Here is a 14,758-nt window from a genome sequence, read left to right on the forward strand (position 1 = left end):
ATTAAGCAGCTGAATGTAAACATCGTACATATGTGCAGAAAATATTGTAAGAAACTTAATTGATAGTTTTACTAAATGTGCATGTTTCATCTTTCTTAGGACAATTTTTGAATATTTATTTATTTATTTTTGCACCTGACATTAGTATACAATAGAATAGATACAAAGCATGGAAAAGATCAAAGGCATTTCAAATAAATCGTTCATCTTGCGTTCACTGTTCGTTCAACGTTCACTTTGTGTTCGCGCTCCGTTCGCATTTTGCGTTCGCTCACCATTCACCTATCGTTCACCAAGTTGCGTTCAGCGTTCATACATCGTTCACTCACCGTTCGCTCACTGTTCGCTCTGCGTACGTTCAGCGTTCGCTCACTGTTCAGGTGGGAAAGTAGAATGTTTCAGGGACTGTAGACAATAGACCTTAATTAGGTGTCCCCACCAGTCCCCGGTCAGCTAACAGGAAACTTTACACGGGAACGTACAGTGACAGATTTTGAATGATCTAATATTTTTACAAAACTTGAAATTTAACGCAGGCATATAACAAATTAAAATTATGATTGTGGTCAAAAAGACAATTATTTTGATACCCATAATGATATAAAAGGAATTAAAACTGACGATGATATGTTCATATATTTTATAACTTAAATGTTACGCAAAGATTGTCAATTAAATTGCAAAAAAAAAAATGTAAATATCCATAGCATATTTATAAGAACTATAATCTGTTTTTTTTTCCATTGTTCTCTTTTGATGATATATTCCTTTTTAATAACAAAATTTTGTTATTTCTGTTGATTTTTTCATAAATCTGCGAATAATAAACCGAGGAATTCAGTAACTTAAAATCAAAAAGTTGTTTCACACCATCACACCGAACTCCGATCCACGGTTAAGAAATATTAACGTAATATAAAACTTAATAAAAGTTTCTTTTTTAAAATATATTTAATTATGATTATTCATATTATTGATAAATAAATATAAACATTAGAAAAAAATACATGTACAGGTACAAGTCCAAACAAGTTTTGTTAAAAATAAAGGTTTTATATTTCACCATTATTTCAACAGCCCTGATAGCGCAGTGGTTAAAGCGTTCGCCCTCCAATCCAAAGGTTGTGGGATCGAATCCTGTTTATTATTTTTAGCTCACCTGAGCTGAAAGTTCAAGTGAGCTTTTCTGATCACCCATTGTCCGTCGTCTGTCCGTCTGTAAACTTTTCACATTTTCAACTTCTCAAGAACCACTGGGCCAATTTTAACAAACTTGGTACAAAGCATCCTTGGGTAAAGGGGAGTTTAAATTGTTGAAAATGAAGGGCCAAGCCCCCTTCCAAGGGGAGATAATCAAGAAAAGACAAATATAGGGTTGGGTCATTGAAAAATCTTCTTCTCAAGAACCACTGGGCCAGAAAAGCTGAAACTTATGTTAAAGCATGCTGGGGTAGTGTAGATTCTAAATTGTTCAAATCATGACCCCTGGGGGTAGGGCGGGGCCACAATAGAGAATCCAAGTTTTACATTGAAATGTGTAGTAAAACTTCTTCTTCTCGAGAACCACTGGGCCAGAAAAGCTGAAACTTAAATGGAACCATCCTGGGGTAGTCTAGACTCTAAATTGTTCAAATCATGACTCCCAGGGTTAGGATGTGGCCAAAATAGGGAATCCAAGTTTTACATCGAAATATAAAGTAAAAATCTTCTTTTCAAGAACCACTGGGCCAGAAAAGCTGAAACTTATGTGGAAGCATGCTGGGGTAGTGTAGGTTCTAAATTGTTCAAATCATGACCCCTGGGGGTAGGGCGGGGCCACAATAGGGAATCCAAGTTTTGCATTGAAATATGTAGAAAAAATCTTTGAAAATCTTCTTAAAAACCACTGGGCCAGAAAAGCTGAAACTTCAGTGGAAGCATCCTGGGGTAGTGTAGATTTGAAATTGTTCAAATCATGACCCCCGGAGTTAGGGCGGGGCCACAATAAGTACTACAAGAGGGGAAATCCGGTGATAAACAACAAGGCCAAAGTTACTAAGGTGAGCGTAGTGGCCCATGGGCCTCTTGTTTTTATTTTCTTTCTTTTACATTATTTTTGCTGAATTACCAATTGTTTAAACTCAACATTTATAATTTTTGTGAAGAAATCGTTATAAAAATAATATTTAACCCATAAAAGCAGTTTTATCGACTGCGTAATGATGACTTAATGATGGCTTAAAGGTGGTTAATGGTAGCTTAATGGAGTTTGGACATTAAGCACCTATAAGTCTGGCTTAATGGTGGCTTAATAGTGACTTAAAGATTGTCTAGAAGCTACCATTAAGCACCTATAAGCCACCATTAAGCTACCTTTAAGCACCCATTAAGGACTTTGAGATGGCTTAATGGTAAATTAATGATGGTGTATATATTACTTAATGGTTGCTTAAAGGTACTTAATGTGACTTAAAGAAAACCATTAAGCCATCATTAAGGACCTATAACCCACCATTAAGCCAAACTTAAGGAATAGTTTCATCTTGTGTATTTCAGTTGAAATAAATACATTAATAAAAGTGAATTTTGTGATCATAATTACAATCTAGTACAATTCGTTTACTATCATAGTTTATTTGTCGGGGCAAAACTTTATAATAAGCGACTATTATAATAACCATGGTCTGTTAAAGTCTAAAAAATAAAAGAATAAAAAAAAAAAAAAAAAAATGATGAAACATCACGTATGCCTATGTTCTTTTTCACCATGTATGCCTGTGTTCTTTTTCACATCATATGAATTAGGGAAAACTTCTAAGAAATGTTGTAATTATAGCTTAAACAAAACACTTTTGCACCAAGCGGTTTGCCACGATTTACACTCAATGTTGCCGCGTAATTAAAAAAAATTGACACTGATAAAAATTCAAAGCCGCTTGTAAGAATCAAATCGACTTCACAACTTCTTAATTAATCTCTCAATTTAAGATTGTACACAAATATGAAGAATAATTCAGAAACCAAGCGATCAGAGGTCTGAGTTAATAGACGTACGTTTGTATAGGTTCATTTCGAACATTTTGTAAAATACGTTTCACTGCATTTATTATCAGTGTACAAATTGAAGAAAAATACATATGCGAATGGTTTTAAATAGAAACTGTAACTGCACCCTGAACTTGTGTACAGCAAGAAATAGACAAGTAACGTGTCAATCACTCAGGTAAGTGCACAGATGCGTGACTAATCATCCCAGTCCTCCACTGTCGGTAAATTTCAAAGTGAAATTCAAGCCACTGTGTATAGACAATGATGGTTAGGTCTCTGACATGACCTGCCGGTGTGAATAGGTGTGATCTTTTGTTTTGTTGAGTGTCCCAAGGGTGAAAAGGTGTGAAAAATATATTACATACGAAAATTTTCTATTATAGTAGACAGAGTGTACACTTTTACCTATGATAATAAGAGGAGGAATTTATATTGAATTATTAAGAAATGGTTTTGTGTTTTAAAAAACTATGATAAAAAAAGAAGTATGATATAAAACTGGTATGATAAAAAACGAACTGTACTGTACTAGTACATGTGCAGGTATTATTTACACAACATGTGTTATTTTAATGAAAGCATTGACTTTTTAACTCACCTCGATGAAGTCGAGATGAGTTTATGGTAAACCCCATCGGCTTCAGCGTTTAGCCCTGTTAAAGTTTTAGGAGAAAGTCCATTCCCAAGTAATTATAAGCCCTACCTTGTTGTTCAAACTTGCTTGGATAATGCATCTAAGGATGAACTGTACCAGACTTGCTTTGCATGCTGGATCTGACCAACATTTTCCAGATGTCATTGAGTTTTTTGAGCAGGTTCATTCCCAAATAACTATAAGCCCTACCTGGACAAACTAGCATGGATGATGCATCTAGGGATGGACACTGCCAGACTTGCTTCAGATGCTCGATGTGACCTATATTTTCCAGATGAGTGACTAGGTTTATGTTTTTGGCATAGGTCCATTCCCAAGTAACTATAAGCCCTACCTGGACCAAAACTTGCATGGATGATGCATCTAGGAATGTACACTACCAAGCTTGCTTCGGAAGCTGAATTTGTGCTCCATTTTCCAGGTTAGGCCATACCAATTTGCAATATAGTTTGTCAGATTCGACGCTTCTATTTGTAACAAATCCAAATTATAATATTATCAAAAAAAATTGTCTGCCCACACATGCAAAAATATCTGAGTACATTTTTTTTTGGCTTTTTACACCAAACGCACCAAAATCTTTGGAACACATGGTTGAGAAATGACAGAAGCACAGAATTGAGAAAGTTCGTACTTTGTAACTCATACTGTGTAACAATGTGTGAAGTTTTTCATGATGCTTGTCTACTCTTTATGTGTACGATACGTCAATAGTTAACAAGAGGCCCAAGGGCCTTAATGGTCACCTGGGTATAATACAACAACTTAGAGGATCCATAGAATATAAAATAAACTAGTAGATGAAGCTTTGTTGCCCAAAAGCAAGAGAAATAGGATGATCAGGATCACTGAATTAATTAGTCTAATATTTAGTAACAACTCATATTAAAATTAAGTTCTAATCTGTCCCCAATTTATCACTATCATCATGCAGACTGTTAACAAACTATTGGGTAATTCTGTACTATTTTTAACCCCAAATTGTAATCTGTCACATTGGCCTCTCTTGGTCTTTGAAGAACATTTTAATAAGTTATTTTTGTCTCAGTTTTATTATTCTATTATTTACAAGTCTGTCTGATAATTAAAACTATGAAAGTAGTTTTTGTATTATACAATAAAAATTTTTTGCTCAATTCTCTTATTCTATTAACTTTTCAAATACATTATTTGCAGTGATTAATTATCAAAAGTGTATTGCAAAGGGGAATAACTTCTCTCAGTAGAATACAAATTAATAGAGTTAGAGTGCCTCTTCCAAAATTGTGAAATTCATAGCCCCAGGGTCAGGGGTTCTGGTGTTAGGGCAGGGCTGTATTGATTATATAGTGAAAGTGCATTAATTCTTTAAAAATCTTCTTCTTTGCTCCTGGGTATTAAATAAAGTAACTAAGTACATAGTTGTGATAAGCAAGAGAGCCTCTTCCAAAATTGTGAATTTCATAGCCCCAGGGTCAGGGGTTCTGGTGTTAGGGCAGGGCTCTATTGATTACAGTGGACCTTCAGATATCCGGACGCCAGATATCCGGACGCTTCAGTTTCCGGATGATTTTTCATAGGAACGGAATTTTTTAACGTTATTTTGTCTCCTTTATCCGGAATTCCGTGTTCATTATCCGGACAGTGTTTTTTTAACCACAAAATGAATTTTTACTTTATATTTTGGTTCATTTATCCGGACGGTATTTTCTTAATTGGTCTGTCATTAGTGTCAACTCTGCTAAAATTTCCTGATCAGGGTATTAATTGTTGTAAAAACACTGGCCTGGCTGTTTGTTTTAAAAGATGATCACCTGCGACCTGTTATCAATGGCTTGCGGCAGGGTTAATTATAGGTCAATAGGTACGCACGAGAGTCTCAAACATGTATTTGATATGTATCAATTAAGGAAAATAATTTTATAAGTCTATGATTTTTCGTAGTCGGCAAATATATTTCTTTTACTGTTAGAATACAGTCGTAACATGGTTTTATATATTGCTTCTTATAGACATGACATTGGATTTTTTTATGCTCAGTGTTTTGTGCGCAAAACGGATTATATGATTTGATGACATTTATAAAATCACTTTCATTATTGCACAATCATTAATTAATACGATCTTGCTTGGGATGATTATGATTAGCATCCATATACATGTGCAGTTAATTTCACATTTAATGATATAGCATTGATGGACGTTCATATTTAATAAGACCCTACCGACAGTTTTTTTCTCTACCAGCTCTACAGACACTTGGCTAGGAGAAGTTGATTCATAGACTCTGGGAAGTAGAAATAATGTTATTACATAAACAACGTATAATCCAATGACAATGTACTTTTTTATTTTATTTAAACAAGTACTGAGTACTAATGTAAATTAAAGTATTTAAACAATAAAACAAATTTACTTTGCCAATGGTATGAAAGGCCATATAACTAAAATCAAGGCAATTCAGGTATCTGGACGCTTCACATATTCGGACAAATTGACTGGGAACCAAAGCATCCGGATAAATGAGGCTCCACTGTATATAGTGAAAGTGCATTAATTCTTTAAAAATCTTCTTCTTTGCTCCTGGGTATTAAATAAAGTAACTAAGTACATAGTTATGATAAGCAAGAGAGCCTCTTCCAAAATTGTGAATTTCATAGCCCCAGGGTCAGGGGTTCTGGTGTTAGGGCGGGGCTCTATTGATTATATAGTGAAAATGCATTAATTCTTTGAAAATCTTCTTCTCTTCTCCTAGGTATTAAATAAAGTAGCTAAGTACATAGTTTTGATGAGCAAGAAAGCCTCTTCCAAAATTGTGAAATTCATGGCCCCAGGGACAGGGTTTCTGGTGTTAGGGCAGGGCTCTATTGATTATATAATGAAATGCATTAATTCTTTAAAAATCTTCTTCTCTGCTCCTGGATATTTAATAAACTAACTAAGTACATAGTTATGATGAGCAAGAGTGCCTCTCCCAAAATTGTGAATTTCATGGCCCCAGGGTCAGGGGTACTGGTGTTAGGGTGGGGCTCTATTGACTTTATAGTGAAAATGAATTAATTCTTTGAAAATCTTCTCCTCTGCTCTTGGGCATTAAAGTGATAAACTAAGTACATAGTTATCATGAGGAGGTGGGCCTCTTCCAGAATTGTGAAAGTCATGGCCCCTGGGCCAGAGGTTCTGGTGTTAGGGTGGGGCTCTATTGATTATATAGTGAAAATGCATTATTTCTTTGAAAATCTTCTCTTCTCCTGGGTATTAAATAAAGTAACTGAGTACATAGTTATGATGAGCAAGGACGCCACTTCCAGATTTCTGAATTTCATGGCCTCTGGGTCATAGGTTCTGGTGTTAGGGTGGGGCTCTTTTGATTATATAGTGAAAATGCATTGATTCTTTGAAAATCTTCTTCTCTGCTACTGGAGATTATTTAAACAAACTAAGTGCATGATTATGATAGGCAAGGATGTTTCTTCCAAAGTTTTGAAATATATGACCTCAGATTTTGGGGTTCTTGTGGAGGGGGGGGGGGGCTCTATTGATTACATAGTGAAAAAGCATTAATTCTATTAATTAATGATTAATTAATCCTGTCTGCTCCTTACTGTTGAGCTGATATATATATTGCTTAGCTATGATGAAAAAGGGAGCTTTGAACAGAACAGAATCTTGCGGTCCTAGGGTCAGGGGATCTGGCATAAGGGGGGGCGGGGGGGGGGGGGGGCTTTTGATAATATAGTGGAAAAGTGTTAATTCTTTGAAGTCCATAGTTATGATGATGAGGGTAACTTTTCCAAATTTGTAAATTTCTTGACCCTGGGTCTTGGGTTCTGGTGTTAGGGTAAGGCTTTGTTGAATCTGTAGTGAAAATGCATTGTACCTGTGAAATTCTTCTCTGCTTCTGAGCATATCGGAAGCAAACTGAGTAAAAGTTTTATTGATATAAGTAAGGGTATTTTTACCAGATTTTTGAACATCTGGACCATTTGGTTAAGCATTCTGGTCCTGGGCAGGGCTGTATTAATTTGTATTCTACTGAGAGACGTTATCCCCCTTTTCCATTCACCTTTGATAATTAATCACTGTAAATGATGTATTTGAAAGGTTAAAAGGATACGATAATTTATATATGCAAGAATTTTTATTGTGTAATTCAAAAAGTACTTTCTTAGTTTTAATAATCAGGTAGACCTGTAAGTAATAGATAAATAAAAATGAGACAAAAATAACTTATCTTATTAAAAGTTCTTCAAAGACCATGTTAGAGGTCTTAATATAGGTTTAAAAATAGTACAGAAGCACTAATAGTTTATTAATAGCCTGCATGGTGATAGTGTTAAGTGGGGGACAGATTAGAACTTTATTTATGAGTTGATACTGAATACTAGACTAATTATTTTGTTGATCCTGATCTTCCTACTTATCTTGCTTTATGTCAACAAAGCTTCATCTATCAGTGTATTTAACTTCTATATTGTTGTATTATACTCAGGTGACCGTTAAGGCCCTTGGGCCTCTTGTTTTTCTTTTTAAATCTGGGGTCGAGTCACCTTTTTCCTATTTTTATATTCTAATATGCACTATATGTTATCAATAATGTAACTCTTTTGTCTCTATATGCTGTTTTTAAAAATATCGTTTTCAACTGATACATAAATAGAGAAAAGGCTTGCAACTCTTTTCTCGTCGTCTGCCTCACCTCGCTTAAACTTCGCCTGATTATTTATCTAAAGCATAAGAACACATGGAATATGCATACATCAATAAATTTGTTACACATTCTTCTTCCTTTTCATATTTCCATTGAATTTTTATGTGCCCCAGATTTGTTAATATTTCGATTAAATCAACCGCATCTTGGGTAAATTTTGTTGATGTGCACTAGCTGGGACGGAAGTGCAATAATGGTAACTCTAACATTACAAATGTTCTGCATGAAATAAAAATTCCAAGCTTTGTAATAAATATATTGAGAAATTTGGTTGTCTATGTCCTATCTTAAATGTTAATCTTCATCCATTAGAATCTGCTAGTTAGAGTTATCTTGTTATACACAGAACTTACAGTTACATGTAATATGAAGAGAAAATTCGGGATTTTTCCCCTCTTGCATTCAATGTTCCGAATGACATAACACTTAATGATGACACCTGAAAATACCGGACACTTCCGTCCCAGATTTAAAAAGAAAGATATGGAGAAGGGGGGGGTCCATACCCCAAGTGCTTGTGACCCTGGGGCCATGAATTTCACAATTTTGGTAGAGGGCTCACTTCTTATTACAATCATGCCAACAGTTCGACTGCTTGGTGTCCAGGAGTGAAGAAGAAGATTTTTAAAGATTGCATTAATTTTGGTGGTTTTAGCCCCACCCCTCAGGCCCCAGGGGGGCAGGGACTCTGAAATTCACAATTTTTGTTCCCCTTCACCCAAAGATGCTATTTGCAAAAATTGGTTGACAATGGCTAAGCATTTTCAGAGAAGAAGCTGAAAATGTTCAAATGTTAATGCACGACTCGCAACGAACGCTGACAGACAAAAACGGAGTGACTCAGGTGACCTAAGAACAGTGGATGTAAAATTTTTTCCTTATACTGCAATCGAACTAGAAGCCGAGGAAACTTTTGAAGTGCTGTTCAATGTTTCTATAAAGAGAACATCGAAAAGTCCATTAATGCAGGGATTTATCAGTACCTTCTCATGGGCCAAAATTTTGGCCCCATTCCCAGTTGAAAATAAGTTCAGTTTTTCCCAGTTTGGCAGTATATTTTCCCAATTGGTGAACAATGCTAAAAGCCACAGTCATAACACATGTTTAAAACACTGTAAAAATATCGCCAACTTTTAATCCGAATTTCCTCCGTTTTTCTGAAATTGGTGATATTGTGTAATTATATAGATTTATTAAGTTATTTCCACCTGCTCAATTGATATATGATTGAATGGTAAGGACTGAAGGTATTATTTCAGATAAAAAAATATATGTCTTCAATGCATTAATACATATTAAATAGGAGGACTTTGAGAAGATGTGTTCTTGGTAAAAATTTTTTCCCCATTTCCCCAAACATGGTGTTTCCCAAATTAGGCTGATAAATCCTTGATAGAATGAGCATCAAATTGGAGAGGAAATTCTTCAAAAAGACCTAGCTTATTTAATGTAGAAAACTTTACTTGTTATGAAAATAAAGTCTTTGAAATCTGAAACTTTTTATTTATTGAAAACAATATCATAAAAAGTTAAAAATCATAAGTTCATGTGGTATACAAATGATATCTAATAATTTTTAGTCTTTATTTTTTATGCGCTCGCTCTTTGAAATCATGCTTTGTTCATAAATTTTTTTTTTATATTTCTTGTATTCGCTCGCCTCATAATTTTTAACCCCAAAATGAAAAACAATATTTGTAAAATTATTAGCTCTTCTGAGCCAAAGGCTCAAAGAGCTAATGCTATGGCCATTTGTGCGGTGTGCGTAAACTTTTTAGAATATGGGCCATAACTCAAGAACCCCTTGGCCAATTATTGTCGAATTTGTCACAGGGTATCCTTGGCCCAAGGGCTCCCTTTTATACTAAAACTGGGGTTGTGACCCTTTAACAAGGGGAGATAATTAGGAAAATAGAAAAAAAAGTACTGGTTGCTAAAAAATCTTCTTCTCAAGAACCACTGGGCAGATTATCACCAAACTTACACAAAAGGATGAGGATATGTTGTAGATTAAAATTTGCACGGGGATTTACCCTGGGGCAAAGGGCGTGGTCTCAAGGTCACTTCAAAGTTGACCAAAAATTACATTTTATTAAAATGTTGATATTTTGCTTACTATAAGGACTAGGATCATCAAATCTTGTCAGTTGGTGCATCTAAGGACCTCATATCATGTTGACTCAAAAGTAGGTCACGGTGACCTACTTTTTAAATTTTGTGGCCATTCTTTTTCAAAATGATTTAGAGGCATATTTTGAACAATTTAAGGCCTATGATCATCAAACTTTGTCAGTTGATGCATCTTGGGTCCTCAAAGTACGTCAACTAAAAAGTAGGTCACCTTGACCTACTTTTTGAATTTTATGGCTAATCTTTTTTAAAACACTTAAGGTCATTAATTTGAATACGGGGAGGCTTAGAATCATTAAATCTTGTAAGATGATGCATCTTGGGGCCATAAAACATATTTATTAAAAAGTAGGTCACGGTGACCTACTTTTTGAACTTTGCAGGCATTCGATTTCAAAGTGTTTTAGAGGCATAATTTGGACATTTTAAGTCCTGTGATCATAAAACTTTGTAAGTTGATGCATCTTGGGTCCTCAAAAAAGGTCAACTGAAAAGTAGGTCACCGTGACCTACTTTTCAATTTATATGACTATAATTAAATATTTCAGGTACTAATTGGCTTAGAATCATCAAACTTTGTCAGTTGATGCGTCATGGGTCTTCGGAGTAGGTCGACTAAAAAAGTAGGTCCCCGTGACCTACTTTCGGAAAATTTATGGCTTTAATAAAATATTTCGGGTACTAATTGGCTTAGAATCATAAAACTTTGTCAGTTTATGCGTCATGGGTCCTCGGAGTACAACAACTGAAAAGTAGGTCACAGTGACCTAGTTTTGAAAATTTATGGCTTTAATCAAATATTTCGGGTACTAATTGGCTTAGAATCATTAAACTTTGTCAGTTGATGCGTCTTGGGTCCTCGGAGTACAACAACTGAAAAGTAGGTCACGGTGACCTACTTTTGAAATTTTATGGCTGTATTTAATATTTTCAGGAATTATTTGGCTTAGAATCGTCAAAATTTGTCAGTTGATGCATCTTTGGTCCTCGGAGTAGGTTGACTGAAAAGTAGGTCACTGTGACCTACTTTTGAAAATTTATGGCTGTAATTAAATATTTTGGGTACTTATTGGCTAGAATCATCAAACTTTGTCAGTTGATGCGTCATGGGTCTTCGGAGTAGGTCGACTAAAAAAGTAGGTCCCCGTGACCTACTTTCGGAAAATTTATGGCTTTAATAAAATATTTTCGGGTACTAATTGGCTTAGAATCATAAAACTTTGTCAGTTTATGCATCATGGGTCCTCGGAGTACAACTGAAAAGTAGGTCACAGTGACCTACTTTTGAAAATTTATGGCTTTAATCAAATATTTCAGGTACTAATTGGCTTAGAATCATTAAACTTTGTCAGTTGATGCGTCTTGGGTCCTCGGAGTACAACAACTGAAAAGTAGGTCACAGTGACCTACTTTTGAAATTTTATGGCTGTATTTAATATTTTCAGGAATTATTTGGCTTAGAATCGTCAAAATTTGTCAGTTGATGCATCTTTGGTCCTCGGAGTAGGTTGACTGAAAAGTAGGTCACTGTGACCTACTTTTGAAAATTTATGGCTGTAATTAAATATTTTGGGTACTTATTGGCTAGAATCATCAAACTTTGTCAGTTGATGCGTCATGGGTCTTCGGAGTAGGTCGACTAATAAAGTAGGTCCCCGTGACCTACTTTCGGAAAATTTATGGCTTTAATAAAATATTTTCGGGTACTAATTGGCTTAGAATCATAAAACTTTGTCAGTTTATGCATCATGGGTCCTCGGAGTAGGTTGACTGAAAAGTAGGTCACTGTGACCTACTTCTGAAAATTTATGGCTTTAATTAAATATTACAGGTACTAATTGGCTTAGAATCATCAAACTTTGTCAGTTGATGCATCTTGGGTCCTTGGAGTAAAACAATTGAAAAGTAGGTCACTTTGACCTACTTATAAAATTTTATGATTATAATTTTAAAAAACATTTTAGGTATTAATTGGCTTAGAATCATCAAACTTAGTTGATGGGTCCTCAGAGAATGACAAGTGATAAGTAGGTCACCATGACCAACTCTCAGGTACTAATTGGCATAGAATCATCTTGGGTTCTCAGAGTGTGAATTGGAATTTCAAGGGTTTATGTAAATATACAGGATACTTCGAAGCTTCAAATAGAAGTGATAGGTTGTACAGTTTATCAGAAGAGCGATTCAAGGCCCATGGGCCTCTTGTTTCACCCTCTTGCCTCTTTTTTTTTTTAATTTTTGAAAAGCCGAAGAACTATTTTACAAATTGGTGTGCCCTTAGTGACCAGGTTTAAGTTTTTGGAGCAGGTCCATTCACAAGTAACTAAAAGCCTGCATACCTGGACCAAACTTTCATGGATGATGCATCTAGCGATGTATACTATTCAACCTGCTTTGGATGCTGGATCTGACCTATATTTTCCAAATGGATACTTCCAGACTTGCTCCAGATGTTGTAACTGACTGACATTTCCTTAATTATATAGTGAACAGGTTACAATTTTTGGAGCAGATCCATTTCCAAGTAACTATAAGTCATACTTAAACCAGATGTGCATGGATATTGATCTTGGAATGCACAATAACAAGAAAAAAATATGATGTGAGATTTGCCTTACTTAAAATAACATTTGTTGAAGTGAGCTTCATGATCTTTGATTACCTATGTTTGTTTTACATTTTTGTCTTGTATATGTTTACATGTATGGTTGATTTTTTTAATGCATGTTTTCTCAATACTTTTCAAGCAACACTGATAAAAGAAAGAGCTTTTTTAAGACATTAAAAGAACATTAAACTTTAATTAACAGATGGACAAGCAGACTCAGTTTTGTTTATAGCAATGGCTGGGAGTCATCAAATATGGGCCTACTTTCTTGTTGATGTAAAATGGTACAAGGAGGGGTAAGCAGAGAGCTTTAAGCTACATATTAACCACAAAGAGCTGCAAAACCATTTCTAAAATAATACTTTTCTAATAATGTTACTCGTGCATTTTGATGTTCTCATTGATACAGCCTACTCTGGATTACAGTATTGAACTTCAGGTGTTTAATATATCCAAAGTTCAATATAACCAAAAAAGCTATCATAAACATTTCAACATGCACTGTATTTCATGTATGTTTATTTATGTTCATATTTTAAACAAGCATTCTGAGAGTATTGCATTAGCAATACTAGTCCCCTACCGGCAAGTGAAATGTGGTTCCCGTTAAAATTTGAAAATGCCATAATTCCGTCAAAAGTCAATGAAATGGAACGAAATGCAAAGGTAAAGTCACATACCAAAAATCAGCTCAATATCTTCAGGCGTTTAGAAAAAAATTGCCGAAAACCATGAAAAATTGAAAAGGTCCTAGTTCCGTCAAAAATCAATAAAATAAAACTAAACACGTGTCGAAGTGTTTAAAAGAATTATATGTCACATACACATGTAATTGATTTTTAGCTCACCTCGACGAAGTCGAGATGAGCTTATGCTATACCTCCTATGCTATTTGACAAACCTGCATACCATGCACAGCAAGCTTAATCTAAATGACATTGTATAAGAGCAGAACATAATAACATTTTACTTCTTATATCCAAAAACAAGCTTGTCTGTATAAAAAATGCAACCTGTTGTTAACTTTTGTACAATGGACTCAATATTCTCCACTCAAAAATTGATCAACAAAAACTCCTAAATATTTAACTTTTTCCATAGAATGTATTGTATGTCCATTACACTCAATGTGAAAGTCTTGGACACTTTCTTGATCCAAATAGAATACATTCAGTTTTCCCGAGGTGTAGAGGTAACTTATTATCTACTAGCCAATTTAAACATTGTTTTAAAACAGTACTTAGTTTTTCTGAAATAAAATCTGCATTTTTGTGAGAAGATAAGATTGAACTATCATCAGCATTTAAGTAAGTTTGCAGTCAGGATCAATAATGGAAGCCATATCATTGACATAGATTAAAAATAGTAGAGGGCCTAAAATACTGCCTTGCTGTACCCCACATTTTAATGTACCTGTGTCAGACATATTTTCTAATTGTACAATTTGTTTTCTATTTGATAAGTAAGATAACCAATCAGTATTTCTTATTCCAGTGGCATTAAGTTTTTTGCCTAAAATTTCATGATCTGCAGTATCAAAAGCCTTTTGAAGGTCCAACATGACCATACCTGCAAATTGACCCTTTGATGTATTTCCTTTTATAAAATCATACAAATCTATTAAACAAGTTTCAGTAGAAAAACGTCC

At 34.8% G+C, this 14,758-nt stretch overlaps 1 protein-coding gene across 1 annotated transcript in view; it reads left to right on the forward strand.

Annotated features, from left to right (window-relative positions):
* Positions 1-14,758, forward strand: part of LOC133200986 (NHL repeat-containing protein 2-like) — a 292,659-nt gene that overhangs the window by 115,616 nt on the left and 162,285 nt on the right. Inside the window, exon 5 of the mRNA XM_061336792.1 lies at positions 13,313-13,406. Within this exon, the coding sequence (XP_061192776.1) occupies positions 13,313-13,406 (94 nt within the window). The remainder of the gene's footprint in view (positions 1-13,312; positions 13,407-14,758) is intronic.

The sequence above is a fragment of the Saccostrea echinata genome, unplaced genomic scaffold (genome assembly GCF_033153115.1).
Source record: "Saccostrea echinata isolate AGI-Se365-2 ecotype Australia unplaced genomic scaffold, CSIRO_AGI_Sech_v1 ptg000042l, whole genome shotgun sequence".
NCBI classification, from domain to species: domain Eukaryota; kingdom Metazoa; phylum Mollusca; class Bivalvia; order Ostreida; family Ostreidae; genus Saccostrea; species Saccostrea echinata.